General features: G+C 44.0%; 1 protein-coding gene across 10 annotated transcripts in view; it reads right to left on the reverse strand.

The window, feature by feature from the left end:
- Nbas (NBAS subunit of NRZ tethering complex) overlaps window positions 1-15,905 on the reverse strand; it is a 222,990-nt gene that overhangs the window by 88,062 nt on the left and 119,023 nt on the right. For all 10 annotated transcript variants that reach the window (XM_063254316.1, XM_063254312.1, XM_063254314.1 and 7 more), the window contains 5 exons: window positions 14,582-14,694; window positions 8,459-8,572; window positions 7,682-7,795; window positions 4,946-5,103; window positions 4,215-4,304 (listed from right to left, as the gene is read on the reverse strand). In XM_063254316.1, coding sequence (XP_063110386.1) covers window positions 4,215-4,304; window positions 4,946-5,103; window positions 7,682-7,795; window positions 8,459-8,572; window positions 14,582-14,694 — 589 coding nt within the window. The remainder of the gene's footprint in view (window positions 1-4,214; window positions 4,305-4,945; window positions 5,104-7,681; window positions 7,796-8,458; window positions 8,573-14,581; window positions 14,695-15,905) is intronic.

Raw genomic sequence — 15,905 nt, forward strand, 5'->3', positions numbered from 1 at the left:
CTGCAGCTCCAGGATCCAAGTGGAAGGACAGCACAGGCAGCTTAGTGAGATCTGGCCTCAACAACAAATAAACACAAAAAAGGCTGTGTATACAGCTCTGGTACAATGCCATTGACTTCCCAGCACCACACAAGAAGGGGCTGGGAACTGCACACAACCTACTGTGGGCAAAGCCTACATACCTCTGCCCTGACTCCATGAACAGATTCCACAACAGAAGTTTTGTACCAAAGTACAAAAAGCACTACACAGTGCACGAGTACCAGTGTGCTCATTAAGATAGCTTCAGCCAATTTACAAGAAAAAGCTGTGTGCACCTGGCTTCTGGTCTCATGTATCTTCCAAAATAAATGCTAGAGGAGTGAACAAAATTTTACACTATGGAGAAGATGACCACTTGACGGGATAGTGTGGTAAAGAGGATTGTTATCTCTTAATTTACCCAGTTAAAACATCAGAAACTGGGCTGCTGTCATTTAAGTAAAAAGCCCAACCCCATGATGTGGGGGTCATGAAAAACTTAAACCCACATATCAAACACTGATCTACAGAAAACAACTGTCAGGGATATGTGCCTCCTCTTTTCTCTCCCAGATGGACTACCATGAGATACACATAGTGAATCAGTTCCAGGAACTTGATCCATAAAAATCTCAACAAAGAAAAGACAAAGAACAAAAGTTTTGATACAAAATGGGTGATAAAACAACAGGTACTTCGCAAAAGGAATCTCTCCCGAGATAACTCCATTTCATGTAATTAGAAAAGTGACTATCAAAATCATAACTAGAGAGCCAGCCCAACCCCTGAGTGCACACAGGCAGCATCAGGACCCTCTTACGAGCAGTCAGCTTGAGCCAGAGAAGCAGCAGCCAGCCCTACCCCTGTAAGCCTGATGGCCACCATCACGGACCTATAGCCGATGTGAACTAGCAGAACCAGCCAGCCACACCACGGAGAAACCGAATTATGTCTGGAGAAGCCCAACCTGCACTCCACTGCCTCCCCAGGAACCTAGGTTAGGAGAAACCCAGGTGCCTGACCCATTCCCCTGCACTGCGGATGGGTGACCAATTCAGGAAGTGCCTCGGACCCCACAACTGGCTTGTTCAGAAGAATCCAGGAAAATGTCAAGACAAAGGAGCAAAAGGCTTCCAGCCCGCACAGAACAAGCCCAAGAGAAACACACATGGAAGAAATTAAAAGCTGCTTACTTGAAATTTCTGGGATGATGACACCTGAAGTAAAGAAACTAGTTCATGAGGCTGTAAAAGAAATCAGAACAGAAATAATATCTCAGGTAAAGGAAGAGATGACAGACATAATGAAAGGACTGCTGAGCATATCTTAAGAAGACATAGATAAAGAGCAGCATAGGAAAATGATGGAAAGTGAATAAGCAATATAGGAAAGAACTGGAATGCATGACACAGATTCAAAGAGACTTCAGGAAATCAAAACTTCCATCAAAAGCTGCAAAACTGCCTGAACAGAAGTGAAGATAAACTCTCAGACCTTAAAGAAAGGATTGCAACTAGTGATCGACAAAGGAAAGATCTCTTAAAAGGAAGAAGGAACCAGGAAATAACAATTCCATGGCTGCAAGACAATGCAAAGAAAAAAGACTGACAGGTGTCAGCGAAAAAGCAGAAGTCAACACAAATGACATAAAAAGACTTAAGTAATAGCAAAAACTTCCCAAGCATGAGAAAAAGACCTGACATACAGATAAGTGAGATATACAAAACTCCAACTACCTACCCATAATCAAAATAAATCTATACCCAGACATACAATAATCAAGACCCCAGAAATTCAGCACAAGAACAGAACATTAAAAGCTGTTAGAAGAAACAGATCTCCTATAAAGGAAAATCCATCAGAATCATGACAGATTTCTCAACACAAACCATCAAGTCAAGAAGAGGTTGGAATAAAGTATTTCAAGTCCTCAAAGAAAACAACTTGCAAAAGTATCTTCCAAAATTAATGGAGAAACAAGATACTTTCATAACTAAGAATAGCTGAAGGAATTCATGATGACCAAAGCAACCCTACAAAGAGTACTGAAGGATACTCTAGACAGAGATAATGCCATTTTTCCAGGAACAGCAGCAGAGGGAGATCACGGAATGCAGCACTCAGCTGAACAGAGGGGAAAAGTAGGGAGCCAATGGCAGGAAAAGAACATGGCAGAGATGAGCCAGTGCACAGTGGCCATAGTCATTAACATAGATGACCAACAAAAATAAACACCGGCAGGATGGAGTAGGAGAGAGGATCCATCAATATGTGGTATACAAGAACATGTAACTCAAAAGGAAATTCATAAACTAAAAGTCAAAGGAGAGAAAACAATTCTCCATGCAACAGGAAACCAGGAAAAAGCCAGGGTAGCTTGCTTATTAACCAGAGAATGCATAAGAAAGATATGGCATTTTTATATAATGGAAAGCTACTCAGCTAGAAAGGACAATCACAGGGCTCTGTAGGTAAATGGATGCAATTTGAGATCATGTTCATGGGTGAAATGGTTCAGACTCACATGGATGAAAATTGTGCTGTCCCGCTAGTGTAGGAAACTGAAGGCAATGGTGGGATCCAAAATGTACAACAGATATTGTGACAGTGAAAGGGAAGAAAACGTCTAAAAAGGGAAGGTGGTAGCCACCATTAATTTCCCATTGTCTTGTTTTGAAGTCGGGGACCATTTTCATTGTTCTGTTTTGTTTAATTTTATTATATCTGATGTTATAGGTAGCTATTTCAAAGATAAGACACATTAATATAGTCATTATTGATTTCTTGCTAAATTCCAGGGTCTTTCCTATTATCTTATTTTGAAGTCCTCTATCATTTTCATTGCTTTATTCTGATTGATTTTATACTGTTTCATTTGATTTTATTATATTTTATAGTATAGGCAGCTACTTTGAAGATAACAAGAGGCATAATAGTAGCCATTGTTGATTTCCTATTATTTTGAAATGCTGTATTGCTTTCATTGTTTTGTTTTGATTGCCTCTATTCTGTTTTATTTTGTTTAGTTTTATTTTCTGCAAAACAAAAAATCATTTGAAAATCATAACTAGATACCACTACATGCTTAAAAGGATAGGTACTGAAGAACTGAATTGACATATGTGATAATCCCATTGTCATGGTTAGGCTTGGTAATGTCAACCAACTGGTTCTGGGATTGCCTAGTGGATTGCTGGAGGATACTTGTGGATGTGTCTGGGAAGGTCATGGAGTCGTGGTCTTGGAGGTCCATGTCTGGTCCCTGGCCACTTCTCTGGTGCTGTTTTCCTATTATTCTAGCCACCACAAACCATCTTTGCTCCACCATCTTTGTTCCACCACACCCTACTGCCTTGGTGTTCCCGCCTTAGAGCTAGATGACTATGGACTGAATCTCCTGAAACCGTGAGCCAAATTAAACCTCTCCTCCTCTAAATTGTGGGTGGTGGGTACTGTGTGTCAGCAATAGGAAAGCTGGCTAATATACATGCACTGCTTTAAAAGTATGATCAGTTAAAATAAAAGTACTTCAGCATTACCTGGTTAGATTGGATACATCTACATATAACAATGCACACTTTCAGTGCCAGGCATATTTGTGTGCCCATGCCTGCTACAGACATGTACACAATGATTATTTTTTGACGTAAAATAGAAACAAGTGTCATTCAACATTAGAATGGATAAACTGTAATACATATTCTAAAAGCACAGATGAATCTTGTAAGCATAATATTAACAGTGTAACATAAAACATAAACAAAACGTAACATAAAAAACAGATAAAACAGTATAACATAAAAAACCGAAAATTACACTACTGTGTTAGAGTGGAGCAGGTATTAAATTATTTAAAATAAAAATAAAAACCACAAAGACTGGCTATAGGGGCTAGCCAGGAGAGTGGTGATCTCTGCAAGAGGACAGAAGGGCGAAAAGTTCTACGAGAAGAGGCCAAGAGACCCAGTAGCTGCTTACATGCTACTGCTTTACCTGAAAAGGGACTTCATGGATTTTTTTTTTTGTTGGGGAGGTGATAATTTGTTGAGCTGGACAGTTCGGTCTTGTGACCTTTCTGTATAATGTTACACTACACACATGGCATGCCCCACTCACACTGAGGTCAGCTGATCCATCTCATCTCAATGCACTCCAGCCACTCCCCAAAGTGGATTCCATCCCCCTCAGCTCACCTCATGAGGGGCTCTGCCAACCACTGCCGAGACACTGACACCCTCTCCTCCTTCCACGTGGATTTGGGAATTCACTCTCTGGTAAAGAATCTGAAATGGGAACAGGTTAGGTCACAAAGGAGATGCATTTTTAAATCTGCCTCTCATCACAGTGGAGGCTTTAAACTGAAAAGTACTTTCTCCTTTAGAGAGAAAAAAACCGCTGTTTCATGGAGCACAGTGTTTGACACCAGGCTTGCTTCAGGACTTTATAAACAGCTTCACAAGGAAGCAAGAGTTTCAGGAGTGGGAGTCCACAGTGAAAAACCTGACAGACAATGCAATGACCACCTGTGAGATGGAAATGTGAACTGTGAGGATGCTCAGATTGCTAGTGTTACTCAGTGAGCCTGGTCCTCTCCAAGCCACATCTGAGCTGTGCATTTTAGGAAATTTCAGCATCCCTAGCCAAAGCCCAGGCCCACCCAAGGGGCCTCAAGAAGGGGGCCAGTACTTCTTTACCATGACCATTCCCACATGATTTTTATTGCAACTTCTTCACAATGTAACTATCCCCTTAGACTCAACAATTTATTTCTTAACTTACTTCCAATTTGTCTTGAGGTAGTCTGTGCCATTTGCTGTATATTCCCAAACCTCTTATGTGTGACAACCGGGTTTTCTTCTACATGTTAGAATTCTCACATTACCAAAAACCCAGAAAGCCCACCAGGGTACCCTGGAGCACTCACTTGGGCCTCCAGAGAGCTCCTGGCTGCCAAGAGCAGTTCAATGCTGCCTGGTGGGCAATGGGTCAGTGCGAAAGCCAGGAGCTCCTGTCGAGTGGCCAAGTCTTGGTAGCCTTCTGCCTGTCCCAGCTGGCTGCAGACATCCCAGCTTTGAGAGTAACCTGCAAAACCAGAACAACAGCAAAAGAATGATTTCTGGTAGCAAAGTAACACTCAATATAAGATGAGAAACAAAATGGACTCCTGCTCAGGTTTTACAAAGCAGAACTATAGTTATTAGTGATACATTTGGCAGCAATGTGTAAGAGTCTAAGAGAACAAAGACTAAGCTGAGCTCTCACCCAAGGCGTTCAGAGGTACTCCGGATGTGCTACTGACCGACTTCCCAAGCTTAGATTAGCTGAAAATGAGCACAAGCTCTCGCTCAGTATAAAGGTGGCTATCTCGATTCCAAGGCTCAGGCCATGGTCCTATCCAGCTGCTCAGCACTCTGTGCCCTGCGCCACTGCAAAGGGACAATGATAACCCCTCCCTCTGGGTTCCTGAAAGAACAGTATTTAAACTGCATCTGAAAGTGCACAGTGCTACATAAAGTGACACCAAGACCAACAGTCACATGGGAGCGTTCACATCACAGGAAAAGGCAGCCCACCAAGGACAGGGACAGAGGGAGCCACCGACTCCCAGGAGAGGTCTTTCTCCTACACAATGTTACTATGTGAGCGCTTCAAACACATTTCTTTCTTCCTTATTCAAAGGAGCTCTGGTTCAAAAGCAGCTCTTCTAAGAATAAAGGGTTCAATCCAGAATAACTTCTCCCAAATACATGAAGTAAAATTTAACTCAGGTACTACCCTGACAGTTGTAGACTATTACGGCAAAGCTCTCTATATAAACCATTTGTATTAATATGACATCAATTCAGGATCCATGATGATTCCAAACTTCATGAAACAAAACTGCTTCACTGACACTAAAGGACGCAGCTCCTCTATGGATTAGCACTTAGTACCCAGGGTGGGACGTGCTGTCCTGAGTTTTTCTAGGTTGGAATGTCTATAACAACTGCTATAGTTCTTCTCCTTCACCAGACCTCAGCCAGGTTGCCCAGTTCCTCTAGGCTAGGCCTCGCCCCCACCCCCACTGGTGGACCTCAGACCTAAGTGTCATCAAGCCTGGTGCCAAGCCAGCAGACTGCAATGCCCACATCCTCGGAACTGCTCCTGCTCCTCCTTTCTCAGTCACGGCGTCCAATCATCCAGGCCTGCCTTCAGCACACACCCCATTAGACCACTGAGCTGGAGCACCTTATTTTGGACATCTCTTCTTAGTGCTTTCTGCCCATGATCCCCTGGGTCTGGTTCTGGCTGCAATGCTCTCCTATCCCTATTGCATTAGGGGCTATATCCATCCAATCAGTCTTCCCAGTAGGTGTCTGTCCAGGGGCAGCAGCAAGACTTTGAAGCCTGAGAAAAAACAAGCAAGCAGCTACAACTTTTGGCACTAAGACTAGACAGCAAAGCAAGCTTTTGGTGAAGCAAGCAAGTCACTGCATTCCTTGAGATAAGAAGGCAGGGTATGTGGGAAAACTGGATGAGGCTGGTGCCAGCCAAGATAGTCTGGCCCACAGCTGACCTGAACTCTGAAGTCCAGCCCACTCAAAACTAACTTTGCCCCACCCGGGGCCTCCCCCTCCTGAAGGAAGGTATGACAGTTAAAGGAGACCCGCACTCCCTCCACCTGCTTGCCCTGACCAGGCTCTCTGTCCTCTCCTGGCTGCTGCCTGTGGAGCAGCCAGCTGCATTTCCTTCTAACGTACACGTTTATTAATCCTTGGAATTGGCCCTCCACCCTCTGAGCAGCTGACAGCTCAGACTACCTGGTGCACCACAGCAAGAGTCTCAACAGGTATCACAACAATCCTCAAGGGAGCCTTCCTCATCATCACAAGTGCCAGCAGGGTTTCTGGCTAAGAGTCGTCGTACACACAGGCATAGGTCAGGCTGGGACACACAGCACAGTGGGGCAGCGCATACCCAGCATGTATGAGGTCCAGGGTTTAATCCTCAGCTCCAAAGAAAAACAATAAAAGTGCATGGATCATTCCCACACAACTCCATGACTTCAGGATGCAACGGACTGGGCTTCAAGTACTCACTCCGGTGCAGAGTACTAGGGACAGGCAAACAAGCGGGTGCAGGGTCCATGGGACGACTGCTTCCCGTCCTACCAGGAAGCGAGTCCTCCAGGTGAGACGCCTCTACCACAAACTACCTACCCTCTGGGAACAGGAATCTCAATTCCAACACAGAAAGTTTTAAGGATGCAAACTACTCCCCAACTTTTCAACATGACCTTGAAAAGCACTGGACTCAAAGAATAGAAATACTGACTATGGAATCAAATATTGCATATACTTTTAAAAAATCTTACTTTTTCATTTATGCAGCAAACACATAAAATAGTATGAAAATAGTTTACATGAAATTGTTCTTATGATTATGAACATAGTTTCAACACAGAATCAAGAGCAACCACATCTCAGATAAACTGGATGGCCCAGCCCATTACAGTATTAATAGATACACACCCTGCAGATATGCTTGTGGCTGCTGAGTAAATGTGTCCATAGCAGAGCTATGGTGAGCCTTCCAGAAGCCTGGCTGCTTTCAGAACACACCTTCCCCCACCTCGACACACATGCAACACATGGCACAGGACCACGCAAGCGCTGCTCACCCATGGCCATCAGCTCCTGACAGTGCATGTTGGCTGCTTTGTAGTCATGGAAACAGAGGGCCTGCTGCACCAACAGGGTCAGAACCTGCCCACGCCGCTCTTCTGAGTCCTCACCTGCAAGCACAGATAAATGCTTTGTGATCGTAGCGTCAGCAATCCACCTAAAAGCTCATTGGCAGTGATTTTCAAATTAATTCAAACACAAAACACATGGGGTAGATTGATTTTAAAGGGTCAGGGGGCAAGAGGGTAACTGCAACTCTGACTTCTCAATCTACCCACTGTCCATGGGAGGAGCCTCAGCTCTGAAGAGATCAATGATGAGTATCAGCTGCTAATTAAACTATGCAGATGCAAGTCTAAAAGCAGAGCAGTCTACAGCCAACTGAGTAGCCTTGATATCACTAAGGTAAGGGAAAGAGAATAGGCCCATGCTTTAAAAGCAAAGATATAAATGGGCTCATAGACGAAGTGAGTGGATGAAGGTCACACACAATGTCACAGGGCTTATCTTAAAGATCCCACTGGTACTTACAAAATGGGACATAAGTGTGGGCAGAGTGCTGACGATGCTGGGAGGGCCCTTCTGAGCCTGCCAGACCCAGCCTGGGGTCCTCTAGGCTGCCTTCACCCCAGAAGCGCAGCCCAGCTGCATACCAGTCTGTCCCAGTGACACAACCGTGGCCCAAAGGATGTTTTTCTGAGCCTGATATTCAGCGAAAAAGACGTCGGGAATGACAGATGCCAATCCTGCAGCTTAGCATTCCAAAGCCTCACCTGCAACCCTCAGCAGCTCAGCAAGGCCAAGGAGCTTGGCAGACTGCTTGTAGCAAGTGGGGGACTGCAAAATACACTCCTTTATGAGGCTGATCCGGTCAGCACGCAACCGCACTACAAAAGAAAAGACAGTAGAGGCTTTTAAGTGGGGTATTGCAAAATGATGTCATGATTACCCTAAGATAAGGCCACCAGACAGAATGAAAACCATCTCCAGACCAATGGAAACTAAGGAAAATGTGCATTACAGAAACAATAGAATTAGCATTGCCTCTGAATAAGTAATGTGCAAAATTTTCTACATAACCAAACTTCTAAAGCCAGCCAATGAATAATCATTCCAAAGGTACAAACATGTATCATCTTTTCAAGCACCAAATTAGGACACACTTTAAAGGAGGCTGTATTGTCGCAGCAAATTTCATATCCTTCCTGTAGTGCCAGTCCCTCCACCTTAGCTTCATCCCTCAAAACCTGCCCCACATCCCACACACCCCTTTTCTACCTCTGTGGCACCACTATTCTGCAGGGCAGGGTCATGCCAGCAACCACTGTTTCAATTCAACAATGTTCTCTGAAAGTTAAGCCCATTCCTCTGGTTTAAGGTAGACATCCAGGAAATGGACCATGTTTCATGCAGCAAATTCACATTATGAGAAAACGAAAGGCACAAAGTAAAGAAAAACCTTTAGTTAAATGGCATCAAATATGTTTTGGGAATACATGGTGCTTATAAAGTGTAAGTTACTGCTTCCATTTAAAACAAACAAACAAAGTATGCGTTTAAAGACACACTGCCATGAATTCCCTCAAGCTCCTCCCCTTCACTTCAGATGCACTCATCCTACTGTCTGTGCCACTTCCTGCAGCAGCTCTGGAATCCTCTTTCCTGAGGGTGTTCAGTTGCACTGTCCTGGCTGTCTTGATGCCCTGCATGGATTCAACATGTGTCCCTTTCATGGTCAGTGTGACTTTGGGGGAAGAGCTGAAAGCTGCCCAGGGCCAGATTCAGTGACTAAGGTGGATGAGGACATAGTGTTGTGTTTTTATGAGCTGCCTTTCTGCGGGATGATGCTCAGCAGCAGCAGTCACCAGATTTTTTTCTCTCTGTCTCCTGGTAAAGACGCTCAGGAAGGAGTCCAGTGCTGCTGCAGAAAGCAGCAACAACAATGAGATGAGTGCATCTGAAGCAACGGGAGGATTTGGGAGTCATCAGTGGCAATGTGTCTTTTACTGTACTACCAGCCAGCTGTGAAGGCCAAGAAGATTTGGAGTTTTTCACTACAGCACAATCTATCTCACAGACACAACATACACAGCACGCACGCACACATACACAAGCATACTTTTCCATAACCTACTTAAAACAGTCATGGGTATTTTCCTGAGTACCAGCTACAGATTCGTGGATTTTTTCCAGGTTCAGTAACACATGATGACGATCTTACAGGTACGTCACCAGCCTCATCCAGTGCTCACGGTAGCACTTGCCAAGAATGCTATCACCCTAGTACCCAAGGCCCGGAGTTCTCACAGCCTTCAGGTGAATCACCACTCCCACCAAAGGGCACACTAGCTTCAGCCACTCGGCTGGGGGCTTCCTCACCAGTTATGCTCTCGGTCCAGCTCAGTAAATCCAGCCAGGAACTGAACCCCACAGCAGAGATGGACACACAAGCCCAGTGCTCTGTCTCCTGGTGTTGTGAGCAATGCAAGCCAGTAACACTTATGTATATGAAATCCATTTGGAGAATGGGATTCTAACACTGTGATGACTGTATTCAAATGGCTTTTTACCTTATTTATGTATTTCTGAACTCCTCTGTAACTGCTACACAGCTCTCTTACTGTTGATTTTATGGCACAAGTAACTATATTTCAAAATGTGATTTCTCAGTTAATACCTTCAAGCCTTATATGTCATTATTTGTCCATGCATTAAGGGAGTGTTTGACTTCTGAGATTCTTTGAAAGATCGAGTTGGCAAAGTTGAGAAAAAAATGCATGTACATATCTGTTAATAACTGAAGATACCTCATTTTTCTATAGCTCTTACACTTACATCTCAAATGCTTTTTAAATTATTAACACACACAAACACACACACACATATCTCGGGAAAAGAACACATGAACACACTACCCTGCCTACCGGTTTTGTCACAACACTCGGCCCAGACAGCAAATGCCATCCGAGCACAGCTGAGAAGCAGCCAAGGCCGTCATTTGGGATGGTGTTGGAGTCCACAACATAGCCACTGTGACTGTCTTGAAGCAGAACTTCAGGCTGAGCAGGACAGGAGGCATGAATGTGCAGCAGGTGGTCTCTCCCTGAGGCGGGAGAATTCTGTGAACAAAGGACTACCGCTCACAAATGGAGGGCACAGGGCAGGCCTCCTGGGTCTCGGTTCCAGCTGTGTACCTGTGTCACCTTCAGCATGAGACCCGAGCTTCTGGGGCCTAGACTTTATCACCCTAAAATCAAGCAACACACATAACTGCCCCTGGAGCATCTTCCAAATCAATGAATGTGTGTTACCTCTGTCAAGCGTACACGGAAACACTCCTAGAGTCTAGGACCACTAGGGAATGGTGTCTCGGTATGTTGGGATAGTGCCAGGCTGTCCAGGCAACACTGTGTTCAGCCCCACGTGAAGAAGGTGACCTTCAAGGTGCCGCCATCCACCACAGGTGGTGGAACTCAGCCACATGTCTGCGGGAGGCTGGTGGAACTGTCTTTTCATTAGTAATTATGGCTATTAAAGTGAAGGGAAGAGGCATTGGGAAAGGGGGAACAGAGAGGTATGGGCAGAGGTAAAGAGGAGACTCAGAGGAGAACAGGAAAAGGAACGACCCAAAGAGGAAGGGTGGCACAGCATGAGAGGGCAGCGGCAGCATAAGGCCGAACCAACTCTACAGTCACGTAGAAAACCCGATCTGTGCCACAGGACCACGAAGATGACAGTGCATCCTGGGCCTGAGGACGCACAGCCGATCCTACCAAGACTCCACCCAGCTCACTCCGTGCCTCCACTTGAGAAGTGAGAGGAACATGGAGTGTTGGGAGACTGGCCCGGCCACCGAGGCAAAGTAGCAGATGATAGAAAGCACACCTGGCATAACTGAGTCAAAAACCACGCACTTGAGCATGAAGAAAGTCTGACACCAACAGTGGCACCCAGACCACAGAGAAAAGCACGCACATGAAACAGCCACTTCCCAGGGGACAGACACAGAGTCCTTCCTCCACGCTGCTCTCTTCTGTCTTCTGTTCACTTGTTAACGAACGACATCTTAGTTCGTGACACTCATCTTTGTCTGATGTGAAATACCAATCCTGAAGCGCAGGCAGACAAAGCTCCAAGATGAGGCACAGTGACAACACAGTGCCAGGCCTGTGGCCATGCAAGTGCTGAGCGGCTGCGCCAGCACGCCGGGAAGGCGGAGGCACTGAGACCTGACAAGGACCTGCAGCTCACATGGCTGGTGTTCTCTTGGCCACAGGGCCCCTGGCATCCCTCTGAACGGGAGCCTTAAGGTACAGGCTGAGCAAGACAGCAGCCGGGACCTTGGAGCTCCAGCTTTCCAGAGGCTGCCAGGCTCGGGCACTTGCTCAGAGCACAGGCAGGGCCACAGGAGCGAATCATGCTGAGCTTCACAGCTCATCTGCAGATGCTGCCGGCAAAAACACTGCGTGAGTGCCCCAGAAAACCAGTTTCAAAAGTCAACAGCAGGTGAGGGACTGCGAGAAGACATTTCTATACTCAATCACTCTGAATTACACAAGGTATGATCAAAATACACAGCACAAGTTTAAAATGCTAAAATCCTGTCACAGTAAAAGACAACTTGCAATTATTCTCTTTCCACTGTGCTCCCTTGTTTCCAGCACACACGTCCCCTCATTCTTGTCACTTTTTGCAACAGCTCCAGAAATTCTCTTGCGAGTGTCTTTACGAGGTGTGATCAAAACTACTGTGAGTGCTGCCACTGAGCATGACTCCATGGAGTGCAGGCCTGGGATCATTTTACTCAAGATCTGAGTCCCTGCTTCCTACTGCCTGCCTCTTATTTGGCTCTTTACTTATACTGTGGGCTTCTCACATATGAGAAGCTGTGTGGTATTTAAGCTTGTGTGTCTGACTTATTTCACTTAACGTGGTCTCCTGCATATCTATTTTCCTACAAATGACTCAAGTTCATCTCTCTTTATGGCAGGGTACTGTGCCATTGTGTGTAAATATTCTTTTTCTTTATGGGCTGACAGGCAGGCATACCAGCCACTTCCAACATTTTACTGTTCTGAGTCATGATGCATGGACTGCTGTACTGTGATATCTAGAGATGGAAGGAGAAGGAGGGAAAGGGAAATAAAAAGAATTGATATATTAGGTACATGTGCCTATTTCTCACAATGGAAGGAATCACTACAAACTACAAACATGAACTAATAAAAACAGATACACACAAACACACATAGTGTTATGGTGTGTGCACAGATGTCCACCCAAAGCCTCACGGGGCATGGGGGTGGGCTTCTAGAGTTTCAGAGTGATTCACAGTCCTATACTGGAATTAAGGCTGTGAGCGCTACGCCACACCCATCCTAAGACATACAATGTAAGGGACAGAAAGAGGCACGGGTGTCTCTGTCTCTCTCTTTCTCTCCTCACTTGTTGCTTTTTCAGTCTTTTGCTGCCATCAACTGTTACCCCTCTGCCATGAGGCACCCTGCTTAGAGCCAGCCAATTATGGACTGAAACCTCTATTAACTGTGAGCTAAATAAACCCTTCCTCTTCTAACTTTGGATGTTAGGTATTTTGTCTCAGCAAGGAAAAAAGTAAGACACATAAATAACAAAACAACAGAAACACATGACACTGTATCTCATCCACCTTATTTCCTGGATGTGCACTGTGTGACTGACTTCCAGCTCTTCCCCAAAGTCACAATGACCATGCAAGGGAGACATTTTAAATCCATTCAGGAAATGGAGGCAGCCAGGTCAGCACAGCTAAAGACCCTCGGGAAGAGCTGCTGAGAAAATGGAGGGAGTGTGTTCAAATGAGCAGAGGATTTTGAGAGAATTTGTGGCAATGTGTCTTTTACTGTAATAGAACTATAAAAAAATCTAAACGTTTACCACATATTCCAAACATGCTGCATATAAAAAGCTAAAATGCAGATACATGTATATATACAAGGTCGAAGTTGTAATGACTTAATAAGAGATAAAGATAGACCAAAAGATGCACTGTGCTCTATTCTTCTGTGACTAAAAAAAATGTTTGAGGGAGAAGCTTAGAATAAGCTCAAGCTTAGAATAACTGAGAATGCTTTTCAATAACTGACTGATCGTCATGATTTTAATAAGACCTGAGGTAAAAAAAAAAAAAAAAAAAAAAAAAAAACGCATGAATCAGTCAGGCAAGGTGGCACGTGCCTGTAATCCCAGCATGCAGGAGGCTGAGGAAGGAAGATTGCTCAGTTCAAGGCTAGACTGGCTACAAAGTGAGTTTAAGAGCAGCCTGAACTGTACAGTGAAATCCTGTCTCAAAAAGCCAAAAAAAAAAAAAAAGGAAGGAAGAAAGAAAGTCCTGCATAAATGGTACAGCTGAAAAGGTTTTCTTATATAGACTTGATTAAGATGCTACAGATACTCTGTTCTATTATGTCACATTTGGTTTTACTCTCTCCAAAAAAAAGTAATAAGAACTGTGGGAATAATAAAACCCAAAATGTGTAATTGTCATTGTACAAAAGAGAGGAAAAGAAAGTGCTCTAAATGATATAACTGCATGTATATTTAAGTGTATAAGATAGATAATGATATTACTGAGTTTTGTTGGATCATTGAACAGAACTGTTTGCAGTCTCACTGTTTGAATGTCCACTTTATATGCTTTAATTTTGTAACTTGAACAAATATTTCTAAGATGACAATAAGTAATCTATTAACTAGTGATTTCCTACTGTTTATTTTTTTCTGAAATTCTGTATAACTTGTACCCTTTTTCTGCTTTTTTTTTCTTCTTCTCCTTAAATAAAATTTTTTTTAAAAGTACAAAAAAAAAGACACTACAAACAGATTACTAACAATGAAATGCTAAGAAGAAAACCCACCTTGCAGAGGCAGGATCTTTACTCCGAACTCTTCTAGACACCCAAGGGCCTGGATTAGGTCAAGCTCCTCTTGAATGGCAGGGGGCCTATCTGCTATCAACTGTAAGCAGCACCTGCAGGAAACAAGATAATGGTTTAAAAAGCAGCAGCAACAACACAAGGTACAACAGTATGTTTATCTGAACCTTAGTTCATCCCAGGTACTCCTCCTGCTTTTTCTTACCTCACCTAATCCTCAAGGTGAGTCCAGGCAAGTATCAACCTTGGCTTCTGTACAAAGCCAGATAGAAGCTCCGGGAAGCGGAGCATTTTGTCTCTGGTTACACTGACACCGTGTGGCCACGTCACAACTATGAGTGCAAAGGCAGCAACTCTATCAGAAACCCATCTCTTTAAAAAGACAGAGTTTAGATCATGTCAATTTCCCTTCTAGGGAGAACAGGAATGTCTTGATTCTGCCTCAGTTTAGTCTCCCAGAAGAAGCAAAGCAATGGCATATTGCAAAGCGTCATCCTGTGAGGAAAAGCAAGAATCAGTACTGAGATAAACCTCAAGAGGCTGGCCAATCTGAGAGTAGGAGACGCCTAAAGAATATTTTAACCAATTTTTTTAAAACCCGGAGAAAGAGCAGGGAAGAGAATTTATTGAATGCACTTATCTTCTGAAAGGCAGAGGAGCCCTAGGTCGGGAGACTAGAAAGCACACGGGCAGCAAGAGCTAGGGATCTAGAAGTCAAGGTTGCCGGAAGGAGCCCAAGGGGCCTGAGAGACACTGCTCGGCCACTTCTGCAGCCGGTGGCAGTTCATTAGGCTCAGTATTCACATCTATACTGCTGATTATGTGTGGCTTCCATCAAGATTTCCAATGTACTTAACTCCAAATTCAAAAACTGCAGCTCTCAAAATTTCTACAATAGGCTCCTCCATGCTCACAGACTTACTACAGATGCCCAGATGGTCTTTTAAATGAAAAGAGAAATACATCAAAGTGGCAACTAAAAATTCAATGAAGTCAGAAAATGGAATGTCCTACAACTATCAGAAAAGAATGTAACAAGTCTGTAAGTGTGTACACAGAAAGACTACTAGAATATGTTGGAAAAGCAAGGTATAAAAAGGTGTGTGTAATTAGTAAGAAATTACTTGTCAGTTAAAAAAAAGAAAAGGACAACATTTGATAAACTGTTTTTGAAAGTACACATAAGAAACTGTCTTTAGAAACAGCTGAGGGGTGAAGTTTGGGGAACTAGAAGGAACATGGAAACACTGAGTTTTTGGACTGTGTGTCTGTTTTGGTTTCTTTAGAGAAAGCCAGCTAACACTCC

This window comes from Cavia porcellus, unplaced genomic scaffold (assembly GCF_034190915.1).
Source record: "Cavia porcellus strain 051 isolate PalLab524CR breed Dunkin Hartley unplaced genomic scaffold, mCavPor4.1 scaffold_8, whole genome shotgun sequence".
Classification (NCBI taxonomy): Eukaryota; Metazoa; Chordata; class Mammalia; order Rodentia; family Caviidae; genus Cavia; species Cavia porcellus.